We start from the raw sequence: 26244 nt of genomic DNA on the forward strand, positions 1-26244 counted from the left end.
CGTCAGCACAAAGTCTGAAGTCCCCAAATGGGCCTGGAAGGGGGGGTGGTACTTGCGGAGGTAGGGAGGATCCGTGTATAGGAAGTCCCTGGGTCCTCGAAGGTTGTAGCGTGGATGGAATTCTTTGCTTGACCAGACTGCTCAGGTCTCCAGAGCTCTCCAGCCAGGCCTTGGGCCTCCGGTCCGGCTTGCCCAGACCCCTGCCCTCAGTACCAGCAGGATCCCATGACCCCTGGTCAGCTTGCCCAGGCCCGCCTCCTCCCCGCCCCTCCCTCCGCCTCAGTATCTCAGCAGGATCCCATGCAGATGTGGGGCTGCTGCCAAGCCTGCCTTCAGCAATGATCCCATTAGGTGGCATCTGCCAGAACGCTCCCTACCTGGGTGATTCCTCTTAGTAATTTCTCATTACCAACACCCACCCTTGCCTTTTGGCTACAAATCTCCTGCATCCATCATTGTGACCCCACTTCAGGTAAAGTGCCTTGCCATCTTCAGAAACGTCCTGGCTACCTTGGGATCAGACAACGCCACTGGGCATCTCACAAGCAGGGAGCTGGAGGGCAGGCACAGGTGCAGGGGCGGTGCATGTCCCTGTAAACCTGTTCAGGGCCAATGTGCTCAGTGGACCAGTGGGGACTCAGGAGTCCAAAGGTGGGTGCTTAGCCCTACATCCCTCTCTGGGAGCCACAATCAGACGCCAGCACCCCTCTCCAGTCATGCCGGGAACACCTTCCCCACCATCTGTCAGGCAGCGCCCCACAGTCAACACCCAAGGGCAGCCCGAGGCTGGGGCTGGGCCAGCTGCACTTGGAAAGGTTAGGACTTGAGCCTCCAGTCTTGCAAAAGCCTGACCAAGGTGACACCCACCACAAGAGGGAAAAGTAGCAGTCAACCACAAGGCTGGTCTGTTGTAGCTGCACCGGGCGGGGCTGCAAGCAGAGTCAGTCCACAACAGGGCCGATGGCACCTCCTGTTGGCATTGGGTATGGCAGAGAGCGCCTCAGTGCTGGGCAGGGTGGGCCAGCCACCAGCAGGGATCCCAGACACCCTGTTCCTTCCACCCACTTCCACCCCTGTGGCTGCCACACTCCCGCCAGGAGAGCCTGTGGTGCCCTGCTGGAAGGCAGTGCAGGGGGGGAGGGGGCTCCAGGCCCCGAGGGCTGGCTCTGCAGTTCTCACCCGACCCTGTGGCCACAGAGACCCCCAAGCCAGACACGCACACACCAGAAGGATAGGCAAGGCAGAGGCGGCTTTGTGAACACACTATGTTTAAAGGCTCACCCTCCCCACCCACGGTGTCCCCAACCCGGCCAGCTTCCAGGCACAGTCACTTTTTGGTCCAAAACTGCTTGTACCGCTCCACATCAAAGTCGTCGCCCAGCTCTGGCTCCTGCTGCTTTTGCTCTGTGAGCTGGGCCATGCGTTTCCGGAACCGGGTCCTCCTCTCCTCTGGGGACAGGGCGTCCAGATCCACGGGCATCTGTGGGGAGGGGCTCGGTCAGAGGGCCCAGAGCCTTGTCCCTGTCTCTGCTTCACCTTGTCCTCCACTGTGTGGTTCAGGTTTTCACATTTCGCTAGGTTTGTCTGCCTTCAAAGCTCTCAGTTGTTTTCCCAAGACTGATGCTGGTCAGACACGCAGCTCAGGGCTGCTCTCTGGTCCTGACGCATGGAGCTAAGTCCACTCTCCCTCCTCCCTCTCCTCATGGCCCCCGTCTCCCCTCACCCATTAGGCTGCCATGGGTGCTGAGGCCACAGCTCCTGCAGGAGCAGCTGCTATGGCCAAGCCTGCCAGGACCCACACCCCAGGGAGTACAGGGGAGGGAGACCCACCTCAAGCATTCGCCGTGGCTCCCGATAGCGGATGTGGATGGTGGAGCCATCCTGCTTGATCAGGAGCACAGGGTAGAGGCGCGCATAGGCTTGCCGGCGCACGCGCGTGAGTGAGGCCCTGTTGCTGTCAGCGATCTGGGAGGACAGGTGCAGGTGGCGACACGCAGGGGCAGCCCCCATCAGCACGTGCTGCCGCAGTAGGCTATAGACACAGACGTGCATGTGCGTGGGTCAGTGGCTGGTGCGGGGACTGGAGTACCCACAGGGCCCAGCTGTCCAGCTCCCGAGGGTGCACACAGTGACCTGCACCAGAACAGGGCATGGTCATAGCAGCTGGGCAAGATCACGAGGCTTTCAGAGGTGTGAAGGCAGAGGTCGGCAGCGCAGACCCCAGTGGGCTTCAGGCACCATCCCTGGTGAGGGCTGGCTGTACAGTTCAGGCACTGGACGCCAGCATCGGGCAGGAACCAGACTTCCAGGGGAACAGAGACCTAGTGCTGTGGCCCGGACCTTCGTGTCTCCCCCGGATTCTGACACTGAAGCCCCGACTCCCATGATGTGCTGTTGGAAGTGGGGCCTCTCAGAGGTGGTTAGGGTGAGAGGAGGTCACAAGGGTCCTCACAGTGGGACCGGTGCCCCTAAAAGGCAAGAGACCGGAACACTGCTGTGAGGACTTGGAACCAGGAAGACAGGCCTCCACAGAACCCTGAGCTCAGACTTCCAGCTTCCCCACTCCCAGCCCCCGTGGCCTGCTGCTGGGGCAGCACAAGTGGACCGAGATACCCAGAGCCCACCTGGCTTCTGAGTGTGGCAGATACTCGGCCTCCCTCCGTACAGCAGGGCGTGTGCTCTCGAGTGACAGGACAAGGGAAGCCCCAGTCACCCCACTCTGCTGGGCCGCATGACCCCCAAGGTCTACTCCAGTCTACCCTTCCTGCAAACTCGGCTCTAGCCCGGGTCTGAGGATGAGGGCACCTGACCGACAGCAGAGTTCGAGAACTCCCTGAAATGTCTTGTATGCCAGAGGTGGCCCTGTCTGCCCAGTGTTCTTTCACACACCCATGGCAGGCAGGCATCCCAGTAGCTCCCCACCTGACTTTGCCAAGGCTCTCGCTGCATGAGCAGCCCCATCCAGCCCACACCTCCCACCTGGTCCCCACATCAGCTCCACAGAGACCCCGTACTCTGCAGGTGGGGGTGTCTTTCAGCTCTCAGGCCTGCCCCTTCCACAAGGCAGGCTGACCGCGTGTCCTGCAACCTCACAGCCTGGCACAGTGCCACCTGCCTTGTGTGGAGCTCCTACCACACCCAGCTTTCCCAGCAAGCCCTCGGGCCGAGGGTACATCTCCTCCCCAAGACTGCTGTTATCAGGGCAAGAACCACACTGCATCTGCCGTTAAGTCACTGGGCACTCAGTATGGCAACAGAAAGCCAGTCCCTGCCATCAGTCATGCAGATGGTAGACAGGACACAGTCACCTCGGAGGACCCTGGGTTGGTGGACTGGGGAGGCTTCCAGAAGGGCTGGAAGGGATGTTGGGTGTTCCCTCACGGTAACAGCGTTTCTAACATGAACTTTCTTGGGAACGCTGCACTGGAGTCCCTTACCTAGCTTCACACTACCCGCAGCTTCCGGTGCCCCATCCCTCTCCCTAGATGCCACAGAACCGACTAGGACCCTGCTCTCCTTTAGCTCTGTGGCAACACTGTGATCACACCATACTTCTCATCAGGGAGAGGACACGACATCAGGGGAAGGGCAGATGAGGACACAGTTCCAGTGGGAGCAGTGGGAAGGACCCAGAGTCAGGCTGGGCTGTGCGATCTGAATAGGAAAGTCACCACCACCACCATGTGTTTGCTGCTAAGTGCTCACAAGTCGCTTCTGTTCTGCCCTTGACACCTACCATATCATCTGTATGTACTTGTACATACTCTTCAGATAAACACGCTGGCTAGGCGGCCCCATGACAGCAGTCCCTAGGGGCCTGGAAGTCCCTGCTTACCCAAGCAGACTGCCCATGGTGGCCATTCTTCCCGGGGGGCCCCTGTGGTACATGGAGGCTCAGGATCAGCCACTGGCCTGGTGTGCAACCTGCTGGACAAGAAGAAAAAACACTGATTGACTAGTTATTTATGTCTTAGGTTTTTATTTCAGAGAGAGATAGGGGAAAGGAGCAGAGAGAGAGAACCTTAAACAGAGAGAGAATAGACACAGAGCTCAAACCCACAACCCTAGGATCATGACTTGAGCTGAAATCAAGACTCAGATGGTCAACTGACTGAGCCACCCAGGCGCCCCTTGAGAGTTTTTTAAAAGACAAGGTTTCCCACCTAACCATCAAATCCCAGCCAGGAAGAAACCACAGACCTAAGGACGTCTACAACAGGGAAGTTATCACCGGGTTTCTGCCAGTCCCTCCCAGTAAACCGTCAGGCTCTCAGCCCTGACTTACCATTAGCATCATCCGTGGGGGTGGGGGTGGGGGGTGGGGTTCCTGAACCCCGGATGCCCAGGTCCTACCTCCCAAGCCTGAGTCCGTAAGTCTACGGCAGGGCCCAGACTCTCGGTAGTGGGTTACAGACGCAGGGAAGCCATTCTGAGGATGCACCTTGGGGGTTTCCCTGGTTCCCAAGGTCACCTACTTCTCACGACACCCCGCGATGTCGGGATTATAAAAGGAGAGCCGAGACCTGGAACTACTGTCCCTGAGCCCTGACCCCCAGGAAACCGTCGGTGCAGAGATCCGTGCACGACAAGCCAGGAATTTGACAGCCCAACCCCTGCCTGGGATGTCGGACACTCAGATCCCTGGCAGAGAGACCTCCCGGCCGAGATGCGCAGCTCTGCTGTGGGGTCCCCTACCTGATGGGCAAGGGTATCTGCAGGCCTCCCACCGCCTCAGGAAGCCACTTCGCGGGAAAACGAACTATCCAAGCGGATGCCCCCCCATGCTCTGTCGCCCTCGAGGGCCGGAGGCGGGGCTCGGACCCTCCCTCGGGGAAAGTCCTTGCCACCCCGCGACGCCCGCGCCTTTCCGGCACCACCCTGCCCTGCTCACCGGAGCAACCTCGACTCCCAGCGTCCGGGCTTCCGCCGGCCACTGGGGAACGAAGGCGACCGCAGGTACAGCGCACACACTCTGGGATAACCCAACGCGCCGTCCTGCGCAGGCGTCGCGTCTCGCGGCGCTGACGACACGTACGAGGGGCGGGGCGAAGCCGGCGCCGTACTATTACGTACTGACACGGCCCGGCGATGCTCAGTGACGTTGACCTCCGCGGGCGCCAGCGGGCCGGCTCGGCGCCGTGACGTAGGTCGCTACGGACGAAGGCGGGCCGGCGCGGTGCTGACGTAGCCCCGCAGGCGGGCGGTGGAGGCGGCCCCTCATGCTGCGACGCCCGCTGGCCGGGCTGGCGGCGGCCGCCTTGGGCCGGGTCCCCTCGGACGGTGAGCAGCGGGCGGGCGAACGTCGGGGCGCGCGCAGGCCGCGGGGCTGGATCGGGGGCCGTTCGCGGTCAGCCCTCCCGTCGCACTGGTGACGCCGCTGTCGCGGAGACTCGGGGGTTGAGCACGCGGGGTCGTGCCCTGGGGCCCCTGCGGGCCGCCCCAGGGCTGGCCGGCCGCGGTCCCCGCGAGCAGAGCAGGGCAGTGTGCTTGTCCATGAATGTAGTTCGGCCCCTGTCACGGGCCGCCCTTCTCGCGTACGCGCGCGCGTTTCCGCGCAGCGCAGGTGCTTCTGGCAGCTGCTGCTCTTGTGTAGAGGAATTAAAAGCTGGTTCCCTGTGTTAGTTCTCAAAATGTAGGAGGGGATTCTCCTGGCTCGTGAAGCTCCAGACAGCTTGTAAATCCCCCGCGGCCTGAGGACCTCACGCTGGATGCCGTTGTGGACCCTGCTGCATGCGGAGGGGCAGAGAGGGGGAGCAGCCTGACACCCCTCCCCAAGGTGGGCCGCACAGCACAGCCGGAGACTCTGGGAGAAGAGGGTTCTGAAGGCCCGTCTGTGGCCGCCACGCAAAGCCCCCACAGTCTTCCCTGGGCTCAAGAAGGGAAACTCTCCTGGTAGTTTGGCTCTTTGTGCTTCAGCTCCCTCCTCCGAGGGCAAACCCAGAGGGGTCCTGGACAGATGGAGCTGGCCCCTCGGAGGTCTCCCGCACCTCCCCCCCGCCCCCCGGGATTGCTGCGGGTTCCTGACCTGCCCCCAGGGTCCAGCGCCCCGAGGCTGTGCGGAGCAGGGAGTTGGTGGCAAACCTTTGTGGCTTATGGGCGTCCTAGGTGGAGCTCAGCTTCCGTCAGTACCCGACGCTTTAGTCTGGGCTGCTGGAAACTGCGCGTGTGGTGTGATTAGATGCTACTTTGGGAACAGGAGAGGGAGTGAGCCTAGGTCATTGGGGGTGCTGGTTTGGGGAGGAGCAGGGAGGCAAGCCACGTCATTGTTCCACGGGAAGGAAGGGCAGCTGGGAGCTGAGGTGTTAGTGGCCAGTGTGGGGTAGGGCCCACAGGGTAGGGCCCATGGGGCGGGGAGGACACAGGCCAAGATGTAGCTGTGTGAGTCCCCTACAAGGCTCCTGGGCAGCACACCTCCCAAGCACGGACTTGTGGACACTCTTCTGTCAGTCTTACATATCCTGGACCATGGGCTGGTCGTGAGGGACCCCGGGGGTGGGGGTAGGGGGGACCCTGGCCTTCATCCCCAGGAGGGGCCTGGGATGCATGTGCTTTCCTATCACCACCGATGGCTGAGTGTGCCCCGTGCTGCCCCCTTGTGGGAACCTCCCACGTCAGCTGCACACAGCAGGCCCGCTCACAGCCCAGGTGGGGCTTTCTTCAGTCCTGGGAACACATTGTATGGGTGCTTCATCTTTGGCTGGAGCCAGTGGGGCAGCAGTTAAGAGGTGTCAGGTTCTGGCAGTTCTGAAGGTTAAGACTCTCCATAGGTTTCTTTTTTGGCCACGCCCATTTTCCTTTTTTTTTTTTTTTTTAAAGAAGTGAACAGTTGGCTTCTGCTTTTTGCTGAGTGTTGTGTTGCCAAGAAAGAAGATCCAGACTATGGAAAGAGGAGCAGGAAGGAAGGGGGCGTCCTGATAACGATTAGGAGTGCAAGGACAAGACCCCAGTCTCTAGGAGAAGGATGGTCCCTCCCCTTGGAGGGCCTGGGCTCCTTCCTGCTCTCTAGTTTTTATGCCCCAGGCCCTGGCCAGGTGCCAGAGTCCTGCACAGTGTCAGACAGCCCAGCTTCCTCTCAAGGAGGGAGTAGTCCTACCCCACTGGGGACTGGAAGTGGGGAAGAAGACATCAGCCACTTTGTGGGTATCCTGAGAGCTATGCGGTTTCTCAGGGCCTCTTGGCTTGGTTGTACCCCACACACAGCCCTGCCCATGCAGCCTTTTTGGGGACAGGTATGACCAGCCCTTTTGGTCCAGATCCACTTGGGCAACCTCCTTCACAAGAGGACACACTTGAATGTAGCTGGGGCCTTGGGGCCTCCAGTCCCATCCCAGCTGGGTGTGCTCCTGTCAAAGGTGGCTTCTGTCAGGACTGTGCCACCATGGCCACTGGACATGGGGCCCAGGTAGTGGCCTGTGTTGGGGTGAGGGAGCTCAGCTCCGTGGGCCCCACGTCAGGAAGGACTTAGTGCTCTTGGCTGGCCAGACCCCACTCCTGCAGCATGGCCATGGCTGGCCAGACGGTGTTCCCACCCCACACTGTCAGGGTTTTAGCCCTTGAGGGAGGGCAACAGGGAGGTCTGGAGCCTGGGCTTGAGGGTCAGGTGGGGCCCAGGAGGATGCCCCTGCCGGGAGAGGCTGGCAGGGCGTGGCATTGCTTCAGAGCCAGGCAGGCCGCTCTTGCCTTCAGCCCACCCTGAGTGTGCATCTGCTGCCCATGGCATGGCGGCCAGTTCCGGCCGACGGGGAGGAGGCCTGGAGGGTGGGGCTCTGGGACACACACGCCTGGGACAGGGTGGAGGGTGGGGTGGTGAGTAAGACCGTGTGGCACTTCCATGTGTGCAGTCTGGCCCTCACTGAAGACGTGTCTCTCCTGGTGCGTTTGCAGTCCTGGGATGTCGGAGGTGCAGGGCTGGCACCACCGGGGAGTTTACCGCTGGGGGCTGCAGGGTGCTTGCAGGTGTGTGGGGGAGGGGGCATCCTGGGGCAGAGGCACCTGCCTCATGAGGTCCGTGGTGGAGAATCCCTAGGGGGATCACTCCGAGATGGGTCCACAGGTTCCCCATACATGTGCTGCTGTGAGCAGGATCTGGGCATCCTCCTGCACAGCTCCCTGACCACCACCCTGTGTCCCCTCTGGGCCGCCCTGCCCAGAGGAACTCGTGTTCCCAAGGCACCAACACACCACAGGCTCCCAGGAAGACCTAGGTGGAGGGCCAGGGCGAGGTGTGGGACGGACAGACCCCTCCCTCCACTCCCATCCCCAGACACACCCAGGGCTGTCCTGCCAAGGAGAGGGCAGCTGCAGTGGGCCTGGGCCTGTGGGCAGGAAGGCAGGACCACCAGAGTTCACTTGGGGGTCCAGTGGGATCCTTGCTGGGAAGGACACCTGGAAGAGGCGTCACCTGAAGGCGATGCTCATCAGTGTGTTGACGGCTTCTTCCAGGTCCCTGCCTGTTGTGTCTCCAGCAGAGGGTCCCTTTCCCCCCCATCCTCCTCAGGGCTTGTCCATAAGGTGAGGTGGTCTCAGAATAGCGGTGCTTTAGCCAGATTACTGTGTTGGCCTACATCGAGGATTAGGAGATCGGGGCCCGCCCAGGGACCTGCGGACAGGCCGCCCTGGCTGGGATACAGGGCAGCCAAGGGGAGTCTGCCAGCCACCTTGGGGGTCCCCAGATGGAGCCCTGCAGGGGCTGGCAGAGGAGGGAGCTGCACCAGCCCAGCACAAGTCCCCCTGCGTGCCCCTGTGCGCCAGGGGTGCCCCAGCCCCCAAGTCTGCACCTGGCCCTGCTCACGTGTCCTGAGCACGAGGTGTCTGGGTGGGTGAGTTGAGGAGTGGCCTTTTCCTGTGCTCAGTGGGCGGGGCTGGCTGCCTTGGGAGGGATTTAGTGCTCAGAGAGTGGGGAGCGAGCAGGGATTACCACCCCCTGCGGGCTCTTCTGGAACCACCCCAGGCTGGTCCCTGAGTCTGCATCCCACCAGGAGGTGGGTCCTGCTGGGCATGCTGGGGGTGGTCGGGTGGGCGCAGAGCTGGGCGGCTGTCATCTGGAGCTCCCCCCCCCCCCCCCACCGCTCCCTGTCTTGAGCCAAGTGCTAGGGGTGGTCCACCTGCCCAAGCATCGGAGGGGTGAGGAAGCTGTGGTCCCTTGGGTTCCCACGTCCCACTGGAAGCTTCCAGAACAGGGCTCAGGTGCTGCTTACTGACCGAGGCTGTCTTGGGTGTGGTGCCTGGAGACACAGGGATGGGGACCCTCCCAGGCTCCAAAGTCCAGGACTGCATGGCCAGGGAACTCACATCTGTGGCTAATGTGTGTGACACCAGCTAGCCCCGGGTGAGGCACAGCTAGGTTGGCGCTGGGTTCCAAGTCCAGCTCCGTCCCAGTCCCTGGCTGACTTCACACAGGGTAGCGGGGGCACCAGCCACCCCACCCACTTCCAGTTCTGGGTACATCCCTCAGGCCTCGCTGATCCCCTTTCCCTCACCCACAGGAATGTCAGGACCAAGGCCTGTCGTCCTGAGTGGACCATCGGGGGCGGGGAAGAGCACCCTGCTGAAGAGACTCCTGCAGGAACACGGCAGCATCTTCGGCTTCAGCGTGTCCCGTGAGGCCTGGGTTGCAGGGGCAGGGGGCAGGAGGGTTTCAGGGATGCTGGGGGTAGGACCAGGCCACCTCCTGACCCACCTGTGGGGGAGCCCCACACTGCACTCCCTGACCTGGGGCCCCCACACCCACCTGTGGGGGAGCCCCACACCACCCAGAGCCCCACACTGTACCCCCTTACCTGGGGCCCCCACACCCACTCGTGGGCTGAGCCAGGCCCTGCAGAGAAGGCCATGCATGGGTGTAGGGGCACCAGGTTCCCAGATTGGTCATAGGTGTTTGTTCCTAGACACCACGAGGGACCCACGGCCTGGAGAAGAGAATGGGAAAGGTGAGCTCACCCCTCGGCGTCTGTCTCATCTGAGAAATGGACCCCCACACAGGGTGGGCAGGCAGCATGCTGGCACCCAGGAAGAGACGGGGTGGGGGCCCCAATCTCTGCATAAGGTCCCTGAAGGCACCAGTCTTGACACACATGCCACTCCACACATGGTCCTCTGATTGATGTAGACATCACAGTTGTGTACCATCAGGGTCCCTCTGATACTGCGGGTATCTTCTGTGTCTTAGTAGGATCATGGGAGTCCCCTGAACCTCCCCTGTCCAGGCCGGTAGTGTCCAGGATCCCCTGTCCAGGTCAGCAGTGTCCAGGCCCCCCTGCCCAGGCCGGCAGTGTCTAGGCCCCCCTGCCCGGGCTGGCAGTGTCCAGGCCCCCCTGCTCAGGTCAGCAGTGTCCAGGCCCCCCTGCTCAGGTTGGCAGTGTCCAGGCCCCCTGCCCAGGCCGGCAGTGTCCGGGCCCTTCCCGAGGCTGGCAGTGTCCAGGCCCCCCTTCTGAGGCCAGCAGTGTCCAGGCTCCCTCTAGCCTTCCTTTGGAAGCCAGTGGTTTCCAGGCTCTCCTCGGTGTCATGTGTGTGTTCTGCTCAGCGCCTAGAACAGCCCCTCCGTGTGGGGCGGACGGGTGCACCGGAGATGCTGGTCCTGGCCACACTTGGTGCCCAAGCCCCTGGTGGTCTGGCCATAGGCAAGGCTCAGATAGCCCCTCCTTGCAGATTACTATTTTGTGACCAGGGAGATGATGCAGCGGGACATTGCGGCTGGTGACTTCATTGAGCACGCGGAGTTCTCGGGGAACCTGTACGGGACCAGGTGGGCCACACTTGGCACCTCCACACCCTCCCAGGGGCTCTGCCTTCAGCTGGATAGGACCTCTGAGGGTCGTTTGGGCAGTTGGGAGTCAGGTCCCCAGCCCAGCCAGGGGTCGAGCTCTGCAGGCCCCTCCTCCCAGCCACCTCTGTCCACCTGGCCAAGCCATGGTGAGGTCCGCGGGCCCCTCTAGGGACTGGCGCTCAATGAGGACTCCAGCAATCTGGGTCTTCTAGGACCACAGGCTGTACTCAGCTTGCTCTCTCAGCAGTGGGCTGGCATGGGGGTGCCCCCCAGTCCCCAATACTTCTCTGCCAGCTCTTCCCACCTGGCTGAGAGGCCTACGTCAGCCTGTGTGCACATCCTGTTCGTGAGCCGCTGGCAAGGGTGAGCCAGAGACCCTATGAGACCCATCTTGCTCCATCCTAGGCTCTAGGTACAGCTGGACAGGACAGTGGGGCTGTGTTGGGTGGGTGCCTGGTGCCCTGGGGCTGTGCAGTGAGCCCTCCTGCCACTTCCCACAGCCACCCTCAGCCCAGCAGAGGGCCCAGCACACGTGTACTTCCATAAAGGTGGAGGAGGTGCAGGGGTCCTGGTAGGTTTCTGCACTCATGTCCGGCCAGGCCCATGCCCTGCTGAGGCTCCTTGAGGCCATGAGGGGCTGCTGAGCCCCAGAAGCCCCACTGAACATTTGCCGCCCCTCTGTCCTCCCCACTCTGTCCTCCAGCAAAGCAGCGGTGCGGGCCGTGCAGGCCATGAACCGCATCTGCGTGCTGGACGTGGACCTGCAAGGCGTGCGTAACATCAAGAAGACCGATCTGCGGCCCATCTACATCTTTGTGCAGCCGCCCTCGCTGGACGTCCTGGTGGGGGGTGGGCCTGGGCTGGGGTGGGGGGGGCGGGGCTGGGGGCAGGGCCCGCCCAGACACCCTACCCTCCCCTGTGCCTCAGGAGCAGCGGCTGCGGCAGCGGAACACAGAGACTGAGGAGAGCCTGGCTAAGCGGCTGGCTGCTGCTCGTGTTGACATGGAGAGCTGTGAGTGTGGGCACTGGCCACCTGCCGTCCCCCCAGGCTCCTCACCCACCAGGGAGACCCCCAGGGTCCCTGGTCACCAGAGATGACCCTGCCCTCCCTCTTCCCCCCTCCCCAGGCAAGGAGCAGGGCCTGTTCGACCTGATCATCATCAATGACAACCTGGACAAGGCCTATCAGGCCCTGGAGGAGGCACTGTCCGAGGTGGGCTCTGCAGGGTCAGGACTTCTCTGTAGTGCACGCAGGGAGAGGGGCTGGGACAGACGATGTGGCCTGTCCCCTGGGCCCTCCTGATGCCCTTCTCTCCCTGTGGCAGGAAATCAAGAAGGCCCAAAGGACCAGCCACTCCTGAGAGGGACTGCCAGTTGTGTCCTCCCCAATGGGGACTCCGCTCACATCAGCCAGCACCTCCTCCCCCCAGACTGCTGTGTCTGGGGGACCCTGGCCTCCCCTTTCCCCCTCCTATGGGAGCCAGGCCCATGTCCTAATAAAAACTGCTGTGTAACCGTGTCCCTGAGCCTGTGGGTTGCCATCTTCAAGCCAGGGTGTTGGGGACTGGACCATGCTGTCCATCACAGACCCCGACTCCTGGCTGCCCCCTCAGTGCAAGAGGCTAGTGGTTCAGTTCTTTCTGGTGTCTGCTGCTCTGGGCAGCCCACCCCCAGCTTCCCTGTGCACTGCCTCCCTGGGGCTTCCTTTGCCCCTCCCCTAGGTCAGGGAGGTCAGTCTTGGGCGCTGGGTGGGGCCCTCATGGAGTAGATAAGGCCACTGGAGAGCATTGCCTGGTGGAGGTGCCCTGAGGCTGTGGGCAGTAGGACCTGGGGCTCTTCCTGCCTGAGCCCCTCCTGTCCTGGTCCCTGAGCTGGGCTGCAGTGGTGGCCCAGGATCTGATGCAGGAGGGAGCTAGAACCCTGCATCCTGGGGGCCTGTTTGGGCCTAGGGCTCCCCTCCACCTCGTGCGTGGTCCGCTGGGCCCAGAAAGGCCAGCACAGGGAGGACCCCTGGGGGCTCCTGTTGGGGTTCCCAGATTCCCGGAGTCTCACAAGACACCTGTAGAAGCCACCCTTCTCGAGTCAGGGCTGCTGTGGCTTTGCCGTGCTCTTTGCCTGGCTCTTTGCCAGCTCACCAGCAGGAGAGCTGCTGTCCCCTAGCCCTTGTCCGTGCCTATGCCACGCTTCTGTGGTGGGACCCAGACAATGGACACAGACTTGAGGTGGCAGGGAGTGGACAGGGAGGCTGGACTCTGTCCCAAAGCCCAGGTGCAGAGAGAAGGGCAGGTGGGAGCCTGGCCTGAATCTGAGGGCTACTGGACACCCCCACCCCAGGCCTGAAGGCAGGTGAGGCGGGGCCAGGCTGATGTGCAGAGGAAGGGGGGGCAAGTAGGGGAGGCCCCTTCCCTTTCTGGGCCCTGTCCAGCCCCAGGGACAATCGGGGATTCAGACCCCAGGCCTTGGGGGGAACAATGGAGCCCTTGAAGGCCCTCCCCCCACATTGTGCTTGGTGGTGAGAGGTGGCTCTGGGTCGGGCCCACGACTCGTCCAGGCACATGCCCTGGGAGGGCCAGTGTCCGGCCGGCTGGCAGGTGGAAGAGCTCAGGGACTCACATTTCCTGGCCTGGAAAAGGTAGGGCACTGCCCAGGGGCCCAGGTGTGGGCAGCCCTCTGGTGCAAAGCGTCAGGCACCCTGTCTGTGGGCCCAGGCTCGCTTCTCCCAACAGGGCCCGCCCTCCGTTGTGGTGGGGGAACCTGAAGCCCCAGGGGCTGTGCAGGCCAGCTGCTGAGCAGGAAGGGAAGGGGTGCTCTTCGGACATTCCCCAGCAGCTGGGGCTCCTCAGGGCGCTGGTCCCACTGGCCCACGCCAGCCAGGCAGCTGCAGTGTGTCCAGAGGCTGGGCCTTGGGCCTCAGTCTGCTCAGGAAGGCTGGGGAGGCAGACACACCCGGGTGGGTATACCTGTCCACCCAGCACACCGTTCCTGACCTGGCCTGGGGCCTCTTTCCCACAAGTCCTCACGGGTGCCTGCTAGGCGTCAGGGGCCCCAGGGGTCACCGAGGGCAGACCAGACCCCTGTTCTCCAGAAGCGGCCCCCAGTGTGCCAGAGATGTCGTGAGTGAGTCGTCTGGGCAGCCCAGGGGAGAATGGGGGAGAGGGCGGGTGGCCTGGGCAGGATGCCAGGCCAGGAGTGGCCCAGGCCTGTGGCAAGCTTATCCGGAGAGGGCAGGTGGGTGCAGCGATGGTGTAGGGCATGGGGTCTGTACAGGAGGGTCTGCAGGGGGTGTCCAGGACCTGGGAAGGGTGGCAGGAGCTGGGAAGAGGGGGGAAGGGAGTGGAGGTACCCACCTGGCTGTAGAGGGAGCGCGGCCTCCTGCCCTTGTCGGCGGTGCCTGGGAAGGTCTGGAGGGTCCCAGAGTGGGGTGCCCTTGAGGTCCTGGCCGGCTCCCCATGCCCAGGGCTCTCTCCGGGCCTCTCCGCAGTGGTGGCCCCAGAATCACCATGACTCACTCCCCAGACACAGCCCCTGTGGGACGAGGACCCCTCCCTTCCTGGGTTGCAGAGGAAACCAATCAGAGGGGCCCTGGGTCCTGAGCGGGGAGTGTGGTGGGGGGGGGGGGTGAGGGGAGGCACTGTGGCCGCAGAGGAGGGCTGTCCTCAGCCTGGCCAAGCTCCCCCAGTGCATCCTGCCTCTGCTGAGCACCCATGTGGTGGGTCTGCAGGAGGGGCTTGTGTGTGTGAGCAGAGGGTGAGGTGGGTGAGTGTGCTAACGCTTGTGTGTGCACCTGTGAACACGTGTGGACATCTGCATGTGGGCTAGCACTGAGTTGGATAGGAGGGCATCAGGAAGGCCCTAGGACCCTGTGAGGGTGGGGGCTTCATTCTGAGTGCACAGGGCTCCCTGGGACCCAGTCCTGTGGGCCTGTGACCCCAAGGGTGGGCTGTGGGGGTGGAACCTATAGGTGGAGTGAGGAACAGGAGGGGGCATGAAGGTAGCACCTCTGGGGGCTGGAGAGGGGAGGGAGAGGGGAATGGGAACCTAGGGGATGGCAAGGAAGGGAGACAGGAGGCATCTGGGTGAGGGGCTGGGGAGGGGAGACAGAGGTGGGGAGCCTGGGGAAGGGCCTGGTGAGGGGAGACAGAGAGGAGCCTGGGGGCTGACCAGTGTCCACACTGACAGGGAGGCTGTGGTACCCTTGGGAGCTGCAGGGGGCAGATGAATGTGGCAGAGGGTCACAGGTTTGGGGACTCGGCAGCCTAGGGGTATGCAGTTTCCTCTGGGCCAGGTGGTCCAGGTGGAACCTGACTGGGGCATCGAGGACACTGGTCCAGGGGCCCAGGGAGGGACATGCAGGACAGAACCCCGTGGAACAACCACAGAGCAGACAAGGGGAGACCTTGGGTGAGTCCCACGGCTGGGTGAGGCCCTGGGCTCTGAGCTAACGCATTCAGGGCCGTGCAGGTGGTCACATGAACAAGGGGCCACCCAGGGCTGGGCATGCTTAGGAAGGGGCTAGGCTCTGGAGCCCCAAGGTCCCCAGGGAAGAGTCCCACTGCATATTCAGTGATTCTCAGCTGAGCATTCCAGCGGGGGGGGGGGGGGTGCTGGCAGCCCCACCTCAGTGGGAGGAAGCCCCGCCTGCCCTGAGAGGGGCTCCTGGGAGGAAGCTGGGTCAGGGATGGGAAGGAAATGGCTGGGCAGGCCCTGGCCCTCAGCCCCTTGCACACCCCCTCCACTCCCAGGACCTTTGTCCAGACCCAGGGGTGACAGGAGCTTGAAGTGCAGAGCCCACCAGCCTCCTTCCGAAGTCCTCCCTTCCCCCAGCCCCACTGCTGTCCCCTCCCAGATCCTGACACCCAGCCCGAACACTTGCTGATGGATCCCGCTGAGTGCGATCCCACCCACACCTGCTCTGAGGCATCTAATCTGAGCAAAGGCCCCTGCAAACCAGCACCCCTACACCCCCCAGGTGGTCACCCCTCCTTAGGGTCAGGGTCCTCTCTGGGCCTGCAGCCCTAGGAAGCCATCAGCCAAGGTCCTGTTCCCTGCCTGCAGCCTTCAGAGACATACCTGCCAGAGGTGGGGCGGGGGGCACACCAGGAAAGGGGGCTCCCACTGATGGGGCAGGAAGGTACTGCAGTGTGGTTATTTTACAGCCTCTCATCAGTGCACCGGTGTCACTACCACTGTCACTACCCTGTCATGAACATAAGTCCACGTTCTTTCTCTGTGTCCTTCTTCTGCCCTGGAGTCCACCAGGGGCACCAGAGCATTTGCCCTCCAGCTCCTCCAGTCCCCCAGGGACATGTGATTGTTTCTCAAGGGTCCCCCCAGGGTTTCGGGAGGTATGTGGTCGTCTCCCAAGCATCCCCGCAGGGTCTCAGGAAGCATCTGGTCATCTCCCAAGGGTCCTCCCAGGGTCTCAGGAGGTATGTGGTCATCTCCCAAGCGTCCCCGCAGGGTCTCAGGAGGCATCCTGAGTCTCCCAAAGGTCCCCCCAGGGTCTCAGGAGGCATGTGGTCGTCTCCCAAGGGTCCCTCCAGGGTCTCGAGAGGTATGTGGTCGTCTCCCAAGCATCCCCACAGGGTCTCAGGAAGCATCTGGTCATCTCCCAAGGGTCCCCCCAGGGTCTTAGGAGCATCTGGTCATCTCCCAAGGGTCCTCCCAGGGTCTCAGGAGGTATATGGTCATCTCCCAAGCATCCCCGCAGGGTCTCAAGAGTCATCTGGTCATCTCCCAAAGGTCCACCCCCAGGGTCTCAGGAGGCATCTGGTCGTCTCCCAAGGGTCCCCCCCAGGGTTTCGGGAGGTATGTGGTCGTCTCCCAAAGGTCCACCGGCGGGGTCTCAGGAGGCATCTGGTCATCTCCCAAAGGTCCCCTCAGGGTCTTGGGAGGTATGTGGTCATCTCCCAAGCGTCCCCGCAGGGTCTCAGGAGGCATCTGGTCGTCTCCCAAGGGTCCCCCCAGGGTTTCGGGAGGTATGTGGTCGTCTCCCAAAGGTCCACCGGCGGGGTCTCAGGAGGCATCTGGTCATCTCCCAAAGGTCCCCTCAGGGTCTCGGGAGGTATGTGGTCATCTCCCAAGCGTCCCCGCAGGGTCTCAGGAGGCATCTGGTCATCTCCCAAAGGTCCCCTCAGGGTCTCGGGAGGTATGTGGTCGTCTCCCAAGCATCCCCGCAGGGTCTCAGGAGGCATCCTGTAGTCTCCCAAAGGTCCCTCCAGGGTCTTAGGAGGCATCTGGTCGTCTCCCAAAGGTCCTTGCAGGGTCTCAGGAGGTATCTGGTCGTCTCCCAAGGGTCCCCATCCTGGGTCTCGGGAGGTATTTGGTCGACTCCCAAGCGTCCCCACAGGGTCTCAGGAGGCATCTGGTCGTCTCCCAAAGGTCCCCCCCTGGGTCTCAGGAGGCATCTGGTCATCTCCCAAGGGCCCTCTCCCAGGGTCTCAGGCATGTGGTCGTCTCCCGAGGGTCCCCCCGCTCAGGGTCTCAGGAGGCATGTGATCGTCTCCTGAGCTCCAACCCCCCCCCCCCCAGAGTCTCAGGCATGTGGTCATCTCCCAAAGGTCCACCCCAGGGTCTCAGGCACGTGGTTGATATCTGGTCATCTCCTGAGGGTCTCAGGCACGTGGTTGTCTCCTGAGGGTCACCCCCATGGTCCCTCCTGGCATGTACTTTTCTGCAGGGTCTCATGTGACATTTAGTCATCTCTTAGGGTCTCCTTAAGGTCTCGGGTGATATTTGTCTCCTGAGCGTGCCCCCAGGGTCTCAGTGGCTCGTGGCCATCAGGTCTCCTTGTCCACGCTGCCGGGTCCAGCCCTCAGTTCCCTTGTGATCACACCCCTGACTGTGTTGATGTCAGGTATCTGTAGCCGCCTCTACAACTGTTTCCTGTTGTCTCTCCATTACCTGGGTGCTTTCTGCGGAACACCAGGGCATCTACACGTGTGCTACAAACCGGCCTCTCACTGGGGTGGGGACTTGGGCCAGCGTCCACTGTCCGTCCCTTCTTGCGGTGCCGGCTCTCTGGAAGGGCCCTGCCGAGGAGTGGGGAGCCGTGTGGCATGGGTTGTATAAACTGTGTAGAACTCCCTTCTCTTCCACTTTAATTCGTTTAGTCGTTTATATCAGTACGGACTCACACTTACTTTATAGTCTAGTTTAGACGCTAGAGTCCAATCTGTAATACTGCCTTATTCCGCTATCACCCAGATAGGTGCAGCTTCCGACACACGGCGCTCCTGCGACGTGCTGCCGGCTCCCTCACTGTGTACGTGTGCGCGTGTGTGTGCATGGCTGTGAACTCATGTGTGGGCGCGTACGTGAGCATGTGCGTGCTTGTGGGCATGAGTGTGCGCGCAGGCATGCTCACGTGCGTGCTTTGTGCGTCGGTGTGCGCGTGTCGGTGCGTGGGCTCCCGCTTGTGGGCACCGGGGCGCACGCGTGTGCGTGCTTTGCGCATCAGTGCGCGCGTGGGCGTGCGCACGTACATGTTTGTGGGCATCGGTGCGTGGGCGTGGTCACATGCATACTTTGTGCGTCAGTGTGCGCGTGTCATTGCGTGGGCTTGTGCTTGTGGGCATGGGGCGTGCGCGTGTGTGCGTGCTTTGCGAGTCAGTGCGTGCGTGGGCGTGCGCACCCCAACTCATCGGCTCTTTGCTCTCCCGCCCAAGCACGTGCCCTGGCACCTTTCTTGTCCCCAACCTGGCACTGGTCGCTTCTCCAGGAGCACAGCGTCTTTTATGGAGAGTGGGACCGTGGTGCGTGTGTTTGCTGCTATGGATGTTTGCGCATCTCCACCCTGTCAGTTGATAGGCAAGGGAATACGCGTGTGTACAAACCCTGTGCACACTCGTGCCGGTGACATTCTCTAGGGAGCCATCTGTGTCATGTTCAGCTAACACGGGTTCACAACCAGGTCTCCCACGCTAACCCACGACCACATGGGACATTCCAGCACCCCCCCTCCGCCAGTCTACAACCCCCAAGCAGTGAGAACCCTAAATCTGATGGGTGCTGCCTGTGACCCATCAGAGGGTGATCTCTGCCACCCTCCCAAAAGCAGCCTGCCTCCCCCAGTGCGCAGGGGATGGAGGAGAGGAGCCTTGCTCCCTACAGCTCCTGCTGGCCCGATTCTCTCCTGAGCTGAGGGTCTGGAGGGCCTGCTCTGATGTGCCCTCTCTCCAGGGCAAATCTCATCTCTGGGGCTCTGACCCTGTGGGCTTGCCCCCCAGGGCATTGCGCCGTTCCTCACACCTCCCGCAGGGTCTGCCCCAGTGCAGAGTTAGAGCTAGTCCAAGAGTCCCCCATGCAGGCCCCTCCGCTCGGTCATGGGCGTGGTGGGCACACATACACCCGGGAATTGGCACACCCTACAGTGAGGTTCCCCCACACGCCTAGAGCTGGTTGTTAAATACCACACACCAAGGGCTCTTCCTCTTTCCACTTCTGGGGCACCCTCCTGGCAGGAAGAGAAGAGGTGGAGGCCCCTCTGCCACCCCTTTCCTGGGTTCTTGCGGGGTGGGGCTGTGGGTGTCAGCCTCCGGTGATGTGGTTCGGGGCAGGGACATATACTGGAAGAGTTGAGGTTAGAACGAACTGGGGGGTGGGGGTGGGGGGGAAGAGTCACTGCCTTAGATGGGGGTTGGACAAGGCAGCCTCGGAGGGCTGGGTGTGCATGTCTGTGTACCTGAGAGTGTGTGTGCATGTGCACCAGTGTGTTTGTTTATAATTGTGTGCAGATGTGAATGTGCATGCCTAGTGCTTGTACAAATATCTGAGTGAACCTCTGTACATTTGGGTTTTAAGTTTATTTCTTTTGAGAGAGAAGGGGAGGAGCAGAGAGAGAGGGAGACAGAGGAGAGAGAGAGAGAGAGAGAGAGAGAGAGAGAGAGAGAGAGGAGAGAGAGCATTCAAAGCAGGCTCCATGCTGTCATGGCAGAACAGGGCTCAAACTCACGAACTGTGAGATCATGAACTGAGCGGAAATCAAGAGATGCTCTACTGACTCAGCCACCCAGGTGCCCCAAACCTTTGTGCATTTGCTTATAAGTATGTGCACACACGAGCATGCACGTGTGTCTGTGGGTCCATGTGCCCTGCTGTATGCACATGTGTGTCCGAGTGCATGTGTGGCTGTGCATTTGAGAAGCGCGTGTGCCTGTGTGGCTCTGAGGGGCGCTGCGCACAGATGTGAGGAAAGAGGGTCACTTCCCCAGGAACCCAGGCTGCCCCCTCTTCCTGCCCCCACCCACGGGGAGAGGCCCCAGCTGCATAAAGTGGAGCTTCCCCGGAGCCCCTGCCCGCCTGCCTCTGCTGCGCCATCCCACACCTGCCCACGCTGCCTCCCGTGCCCATTCCAGAGGGAGGAGACCAGAAGCATTAGGCACCCTGGGGTCTCCTGTCCCCAAACTACTCAGCAGCAGGTACTGGCCTTGGTAGTGAAGGAGGTAGGGTGGGCGGTGGGAGGCTGTAGCCCCTCCCCCCTTCCTGGAGGCGCAGGGAGGTGAACTCAGTGGCCTTCTCTTCCCCGGCAGGGGCCCACCCAGGGATCAGCTGATCTGCAAGGGGGCACTGGTCTGGGACAGTGGTGAGTGGCCCCGCGGCTGTCTCCAAGTGTCACAGATGCCCTGGTGTCTGTGTGCCTCACGGACCAGTCGGTCCTGGACAGATGCCTGGCCTCACTTGTCTTCCCCGAGGGGATGTCTGGGCCAGGAGACAGCAGAGGGCAGGGTAGTGTCGGGACTAGAGAGAAAAACAGCCCAGAGGGCTGGGCAGCAGCCTGGGGCCAGCAGGTCCTTTGGGGGGGCATGAAGTGTATGGGGGTCCCCTGTACAGACAGAGGAAGCAGGGTGTGGAGGAGGGAGGGGGGAGGGGTGCACTGTTGGGGGAGACGGGGACAGATGGTTCTGGGCGGCCATGGGGCTCCAGGGGGTGGGTCTGGGGGATGAGGGCCAGTGGGGAGGGGGGAGGGAGCTGAGGAGCCCAGATCCTGGAGGCCTCCGGAATGCTGGGAACAGGACTCCATGAGACCCTCTCCAATGACCTGCGCGCTGCCTGGGTGCGGTGAGGGCCATGGATCTGAGCTGACCCTGAGTGGGGCGGCCCTTGGTTTCCCTTTTGGCCCCATGGCCCTGTGGCTCTCAGGGCCTGGGGTGGGTGGGGTCCCCAGAACTGGGGGACGGGCGCGGCTTATAAGGCGCTGGGCTATCTTGGGCGCTGGTGCTGCTGCAGGCTGGCTGGTGCCCAGTTCTGCTCACGGAGGCCCTGGCTTCTCCCGGTATCCATTCCCAGGATGTGGCCAGGACGGGGGGGGGGGGGGGGGGGGGGCGGGGGTGGTGGGCACGGCGCTCCTGGAAGGGCTAGGCAGAGTCCCAGCTCCGGGCGCCCGAGGTCCGCCCCCTCCCTATCCTCCCGCGACGCCCCCCCCCCCCCACCCTGCGTGCGCCCCTCCTGGTCGACGGTCCGTCTCCCCCTGAGGTTGAGCTCTGCTCCCGCTCCGCAGGTCCCACCCCCCGCCCCTATGACCAACATGAGCTGGAGTTTCCTGACGCGACTGCTGGAGGAGATCCACAACCACTCCACGTTCGTGGGCAAAGTGTGGCTCACGGTGCTGGTGGTCTTCCGCATCGTGCTCACGGCCGTGGGCGGCGAGTCCATCTACTCGGACGAGCAGACCAAGTTCACGTGCAACACGCGCCAGCCGGGCTGCGACAACGTGTGCTACGACGCATTCGCGCCCCTGTCCCACGTGCGCTTCTGGGTCTTCCAGATCGTCGTCATCTCCACGCCCTCCGTCATGTACCTGGGGTACGCCGTGCACCGCCTGGCCCGCGCCTCCGAGGAGGAACGCCGCCGCGCGCCCCGCCGCCGTCCGACCCGCGCGCCCCTGCCGCTGCCCCTGCCGCCCCACCCCGGCTGGCCCGACTCCGCCGGCCTGGGCGAGGAGGAGCCCATGCTGGGGGGCCTGGGCGAGGAGGACGAGGAGTCGGGGGCGCCCGAAGGCCTGGGCGAGGAGGCCGAGGCCGAGGACGCGGGCGCGGCCAAGGGCGCAGGCGGAGACGCCAAGGCGGCGGGGTCCCCGGGTCCCGCCCGGCAACACGACGGGCGGCGGCGCATCCAGCGCGAGGGCCTGATGCGCGTGTATGTGGCCCAGCTGGTGGCGCGGGCTGCCTTCGAGGTGGCCTTCCTGGTGGGCCAGTACCTGTTGTACGGCTTCGAGGTGCGGCCTTTCTTCCCGTGCAGCCGCCAGCCCTGCCCGCACGTGGTGGACTGCTTCGTGTCTCGGCCCACCGAGAAGACCATCTTCCTGCTGGTCATGTACGTGGTCAGCTGCCTCTGCCTGCTGCTCAACCTGTGCGAGATGGCGCACCTCGGCCTGGGCAGCGCGCAGGACGCGGTGCGCGGCCGCCGGCCCCCGCCCGGCGCCCCCGGCCCCGCGCCGCGCCCGCCGCCCTGCGCGCTGCCCGCCGCGCCCACCGGCCTGGCTTGCCCGCCCGACTACAGCCTGGTGGTGCGCGCGGCCGAGCGCGCGCGCTCCCACGACCGTGACCTGGCGAGCCTGGCGCTGCAGGCGCTGCGGGATGGGCACGCGTTGGAGGACCGCGAGAGCCCGCCGTGCTCCGGCCTCCCCGCGGCCGCCCGGGGGCCCCAGCGGTCCGGCGCCCCCGCCTCCGGGTCGGGCAGCGCCACGTCGGGGGGAACGGGCCAGGGCAGGCCGGGCACCAAGCCCAGGGCGGGCTCAGAGAAGGGCAGTGCCAGCAGCAGGGAGGGGAAGACCACCGTGTGGATCTGACGGCCCGCCCCTGAAGTGGCCCGATCCCCTGCAGGCCACGGCTGGGGTGGGGGGCTGGGGCTCTGGGGGAAGGCCAGGGTGCAGGGCGAGGAGAACCACCTGCCCTCTCTTTCTCCTCCGCCTGCTCCGGGCCACCCGGGAGGGGCACCAGGTTGAAGGCATCACCCGCTCAGCGTCACTGCCCCTCCCTGCCTGAGGTCTCCCCTCTGTCCAGGGGAGAAGGAGGAGGAGGGACCTGCGAAGGGTCCCCAGCTCTGATCCCTAAACCCGAAAGGGTTTATGGGACTGTGGCTGCGGGGGTGGGGGCAGTCTGAGCCTCACCTGTGTGTGTGTGTGTGGGGGGGGTGTGTCTTGGCCCTCTCCTCCCCCACCCTGCTCCCCTGATCAGCCCATGTGTGTCATGGCAGGCCCGGCGCTCGTCCATACAGCCTGCAGCAGCAAATGGGGTTCCCTCCCAAACCCCCCACCTCCATCCCCAATCCACTTCCTGTTTCCTACAGAGCTGAGAGCACTCCTAGGTCTTTCTGGTACAGAAGGGGAAACCAAGGTCTGGACGGGAAGGGAGGGACAGAAGGGGAGTGCCGCATCGTCCTGTGGGAGGGCCCCCCCCATCGTCCTATGGGAGGCCCCCCCCCCCCCCCCGTTCCCTCCTGTGCTGAGGCCCTGGGGTGGGTGGAAGGGACTGCATTCTCTGGAGCTTCTGTACCTCTGTGGTTCGGCCCCTCCCCCTGGGACAGACGTGTGGTTCTGCAAAGAGGCCGATAGCCTGTTGCCAGGGAGTGCTGGGACTCCCGTTTGGGCCATTCTGGGGGATGGGGATCCTGGCTCCCATCTACCCCTTCTCTGCCTTCCGTCCCCCTCCCTAATTCAGACACAGCCGCCAAAGCAAAGGAAACAAAATAAAACTAACTTTTGTTTACAACTGCCTGTTGTGTGTGCATGTGGGGCATGCGCACACGTAGGTTGTGGGTGCACACATGTATGTCTACCCTGGCACGCGCACGTGTGTGAGTGTGCCCGGGTGTGGTGTGTGTACATGTATGTGTGCGCACACGCGTGTGAGTGTGCATGTTTATGTGTATGGCCTTGGCCCTACTGGGACACCTGACTCAGCTCCAGTCTGGCTGGAAGAAGCAAGGCCCAGGCCAGTTGGGTGCCTTTCAGTGTTGGGTAGTGGGCGGGGCGGGGCTGGATGGGGGGCACAGCTGAACACACAGATGGTGACAACAAAGAACACAGCCTGGCACACATACCCAGAGCCTAAGATCAGCCTACAGTCACAGGCACGAAAGGCAGAGTACAGTGGATGTCATTATGTGGACGCTGGTCACAGCTTGTAGCGTGAAGGGCGGAGGTGGGCACATAGGTGGGGAACCCCATCGCTCTTGACCCCAGTGGTCCCCCAGTCCCCTTCAGGCCCAGAGCACCCCTCCTGGCCTGCAAACCCTCTTTGGTGTCCCCAGACCAAACCCCGATCCCAATGTCAGCCTGCCTCTGATGCCAAGAACACGCTGGGTCCCCTGGGGGAGCCCTGTCCCAGGGAGTCCCATAGAGCTATGCCAATCCAGATTCAGAGCAGAGACACACCTTGCATCTCCAAGACAGAAAGGGTCACGTGACCGGCAGTGTTGTCCTGGGGGAGTCAGAGTCTCTGTGTGTGGCTCAGACCTCCTCACAGCACAGTGACTCAAGAGTACCTGGCAAAGGCCAATCACTCTTATCGGCAGCCCCCAAGTGACACCATTTCCACTGCAGCCACAGGCCTGTGGGATCCAAGAGCAACCAGGATCCTTCTGGGACCACCAGGGTTACATTTTAAGAGGTACATGTGTGATAGGATCTCTGTGGCCTCATGGAGAATGCCATCAGCCGCATGGACCCTGCAAGGCTTAATCAGCTATGCCCCCCCTCCGCCATAGGTGAAGCCCCCTGACCCCACGCCGGGGACTGCTTTTGGGAATTTGCGGCCACTGACCCTTCTTAAACCACAACACTACCATCCTCCTATAAATCCCCTCAAGGGTATAGCCTGTACGATTTCTATATCTCAGCCCCCCTCCCCCACCCACTCTCAATTGGTCTAGATACAACGTGAGGCAGTTTGGGTCATCAGGAGGAGGACTCTCTCCCAGGGCTGCTGGGGAAACTGGTTTGCTGTGGGTCAGGCTGAGTATCTGTGCCCAGTGGTTCCTGCCAACACCAGTCTAGATGTCACGGTGAAGGTGTGTTTTTAGATGAGATTAACACTGGCAATGAGCATTCTTTGGTAAGGCAGATCGCCATCCCCAGGGTGGGTGGGCCTCATCCAATCAGGTGACGGCCATAAGAGCAAAGACTGAGGTTCCTGAAGAAGAAGCCATTTATGTCCAAAGTGCTGCTGTTGGTAATACTTGTGTCATCCTGATTGGGCCCTAGGATTCCCAGAGTGAGCATAATTCTGGGGGTGTCTTTGAGGTGATTCTGCATGATATTCACACTGAATCTTTAGACTGAGTGAAGTCCCTAGTGTGGCTGGGCCTGACCCAATCAGGTGAAGGCCTGAGTAGTGAAAGGGAACTCATTTTGCCTGAGTGGGCTGGGACATTGGTCTCCAACCTGCAGACTCACTCAGGCTGGGCCAACAACCCAGCCCTCAGGCCTCCAGCCTACCCTGCAGATTTCAGACTTGCCGGCCCCATAATGACATGAGCTGGTTCCTTGGAGAACCCCAGCTAATACACATCCTATCGGCCAGAGTGTGTTAACAGGGCATCCCGTTTCAAGGCTTGGGGCCTGCGGATACCACTGGGGGCCTTCAGTTTTGTGAATTTTCCATGGCCATGGTTTAGGTTCCCACTGATGCCATGCCTCACTGACGTCACGCCCTCTCCACTGATGTCACTGGCTGTCCCCAGCCTCAGCGGACCTGTGCATCACCCAGGGTCCTGCCTCTGACACCCTGTCATTGCAGACACAGCCCCAATGCTACGCCTGAACCAATCCTCTGAAGGACGCAGCATATAAGCTGCTTGGGGCTGGGAACTCCCAGAGGCGGTGCTTTATGCTCACTGTGCTACTTGGACAGACCCCTCTCAGTGTGTGCCTTGGTTTCCCCATGCACCTGGCATGGCATGAGGATGAAGGGCTGAACCCAAGGCACAGAGCCCAGGCCTCCCCGCCTCACCTCACTGCGTGGTGGTGGTGGTGGGGGGTGGTCCCTGAGCTGGGCTGGGGGGGTGGCCAGAACAGGAGCAGACGGGATGGCCTTCTTGTCTCACTGTCATCCGTTTCCACGGCTGGAGCCAAATGGCCGGCTGTTCGGGGAGAGCAGAGGGCCGTGGGGGGGGGGGGAGGGGGCGGCTGCTTGTGAGCTCCCAGAATGGAGGCAGCTTCCTCTCTGCCTTTGGGAAGGGAGGAGACCGTGAGGGGAGAATAACAGGAAGCCACCCCTGGCCCAGTGGCAGCTGGGAAGTAGGGTCCAGGACCCCCACGCCTGCTGGGTTCCCAGCTCTCCACCCCTCCAGGGCTCATGGCCTCAGAAGAAGCAATGGCACACAACCCAGGTCCACCAGTGCGGTTCCCTGAGAGGCTCTGCGGCCAGGCATTCCCCCCCTCCCCCGCAGCCAGGCAGACCCCAGCCACTGTCCCCAACAAATGCGGAGCTGAAGGTGCAAGGCAGGGGGCACCTGAGAAGGGGCAGCCCATGTGCAAG

At 62.5% G+C, this 26244-nt stretch overlaps 3 protein-coding genes across 9 annotated transcripts; 2 read left to right on the forward strand and 1 right to left on the reverse strand.

The window, feature by feature from the left end:
* Positions 1 to 1248: 1248 nt before the first annotated feature.
* On the reverse strand, positions 1249 to 5050 carry MRPL55 (mitochondrial ribosomal protein L55). Of its 4 annotated transcripts, none has more exons than XM_025920192.2 (4): positions 4892 to 5050; positions 3836 to 3927; positions 1831 to 2032; positions 1249 to 1480 (listed from the first exon to the last, which is right to left on the reverse strand). In XM_025920192.2, exons 2-4 carry the CDS (start codon positions 3886 to 3888, stop codon positions 1328 to 1330), a joined length of 408 nt encoding a protein of 135 aa, XP_025775977.1. In that variant the 5' UTR covers positions 3889 to 3927; positions 4892 to 5050; the 3' UTR covers positions 1249 to 1327. The 4 variants fall into 4 exon arrangements, with proteins under 4 accessions (XP_025775977.1, XP_086563174.1, XP_086563169.1 ...); XM_086707048.1 differs by having other exon boundaries at positions 3737 to 3927; XM_086707043.1 differs by having other exon boundaries at positions 3737 to 3924; positions 4892 to 5049.
* A 75-nt stretch (positions 5051 to 5125) lies between these two features.
* GUK1 (guanylate kinase 1) lies at positions 5126 to 12284 on the forward strand. 3 transcript variants are annotated; one of them, XM_025920188.2, is made up of 9 exons: positions 5126 to 5280; positions 5623 to 5776; positions 9486 to 9599; positions 9888 to 9929; positions 10648 to 10744; positions 11469 to 11607; positions 11693 to 11777; positions 11893 to 11978; positions 12091 to 12284. In XM_025920188.2, the coding sequence occupies exons 2-9, from the start codon at positions 5731 to 5733 to the stop codon at positions 12124 to 12126; spliced, it is 645 nt and encodes a 214-aa protein (XP_025775973.1). In that variant the 5' UTR covers positions 5126 to 5280; positions 5623 to 5730; the 3' UTR covers positions 12127 to 12284. The 3 variants fall into 3 exon arrangements, with proteins under 3 accessions (XP_025775973.1, XP_025775972.1, XP_086563157.1); XM_025920187.2 differs by lacking the exon at positions 5623 to 5776 and having other exon boundaries at positions 5132 to 5280; XM_086707031.1 differs by lacking the exons at positions 5126 to 5280; positions 5623 to 5776 and adding an exon at positions 5786 to 5938 and having other exon boundaries at positions 9483 to 9599.
* A 625-nt stretch (positions 12285 to 12909) lies between these two features.
* GJC2 (gap junction protein gamma 2) lies at positions 12910 to 23150 on the forward strand. 2 transcript variants are annotated; one of them, XM_086707072.1, is made up of 2 exons: positions 12910 to 13397; positions 21264 to 23150. In XM_086707072.1, exon 2 carries the CDS (start codon positions 21282 to 21284, stop codon positions 22551 to 22553), a length of 1272 nt encoding a protein of 423 aa, XP_086563198.1. In that variant the 5' UTR covers positions 12910 to 13397; positions 21264 to 21281; the 3' UTR covers positions 22554 to 23150. The 2 variants fall into 2 exon arrangements, with proteins under 2 accessions (XP_086563198.1, XP_086563192.1); XM_086707066.1 differs by lacking the exon at positions 12910 to 13397 and adding an exon at positions 19406 to 20184.
* Positions 23151 to 26244: the final 3094 nt, after the last annotated feature.

This window comes from Puma concolor, chromosome A1 (genome assembly GCF_028749965.1).
Source record: "Puma concolor isolate L17-30 chromosome A1, mPumCon1.1.hap2, whole genome shotgun sequence".
Classification (NCBI taxonomy): domain Eukaryota; kingdom Metazoa; phylum Chordata; class Mammalia; order Carnivora; family Felidae; genus Puma; species Puma concolor.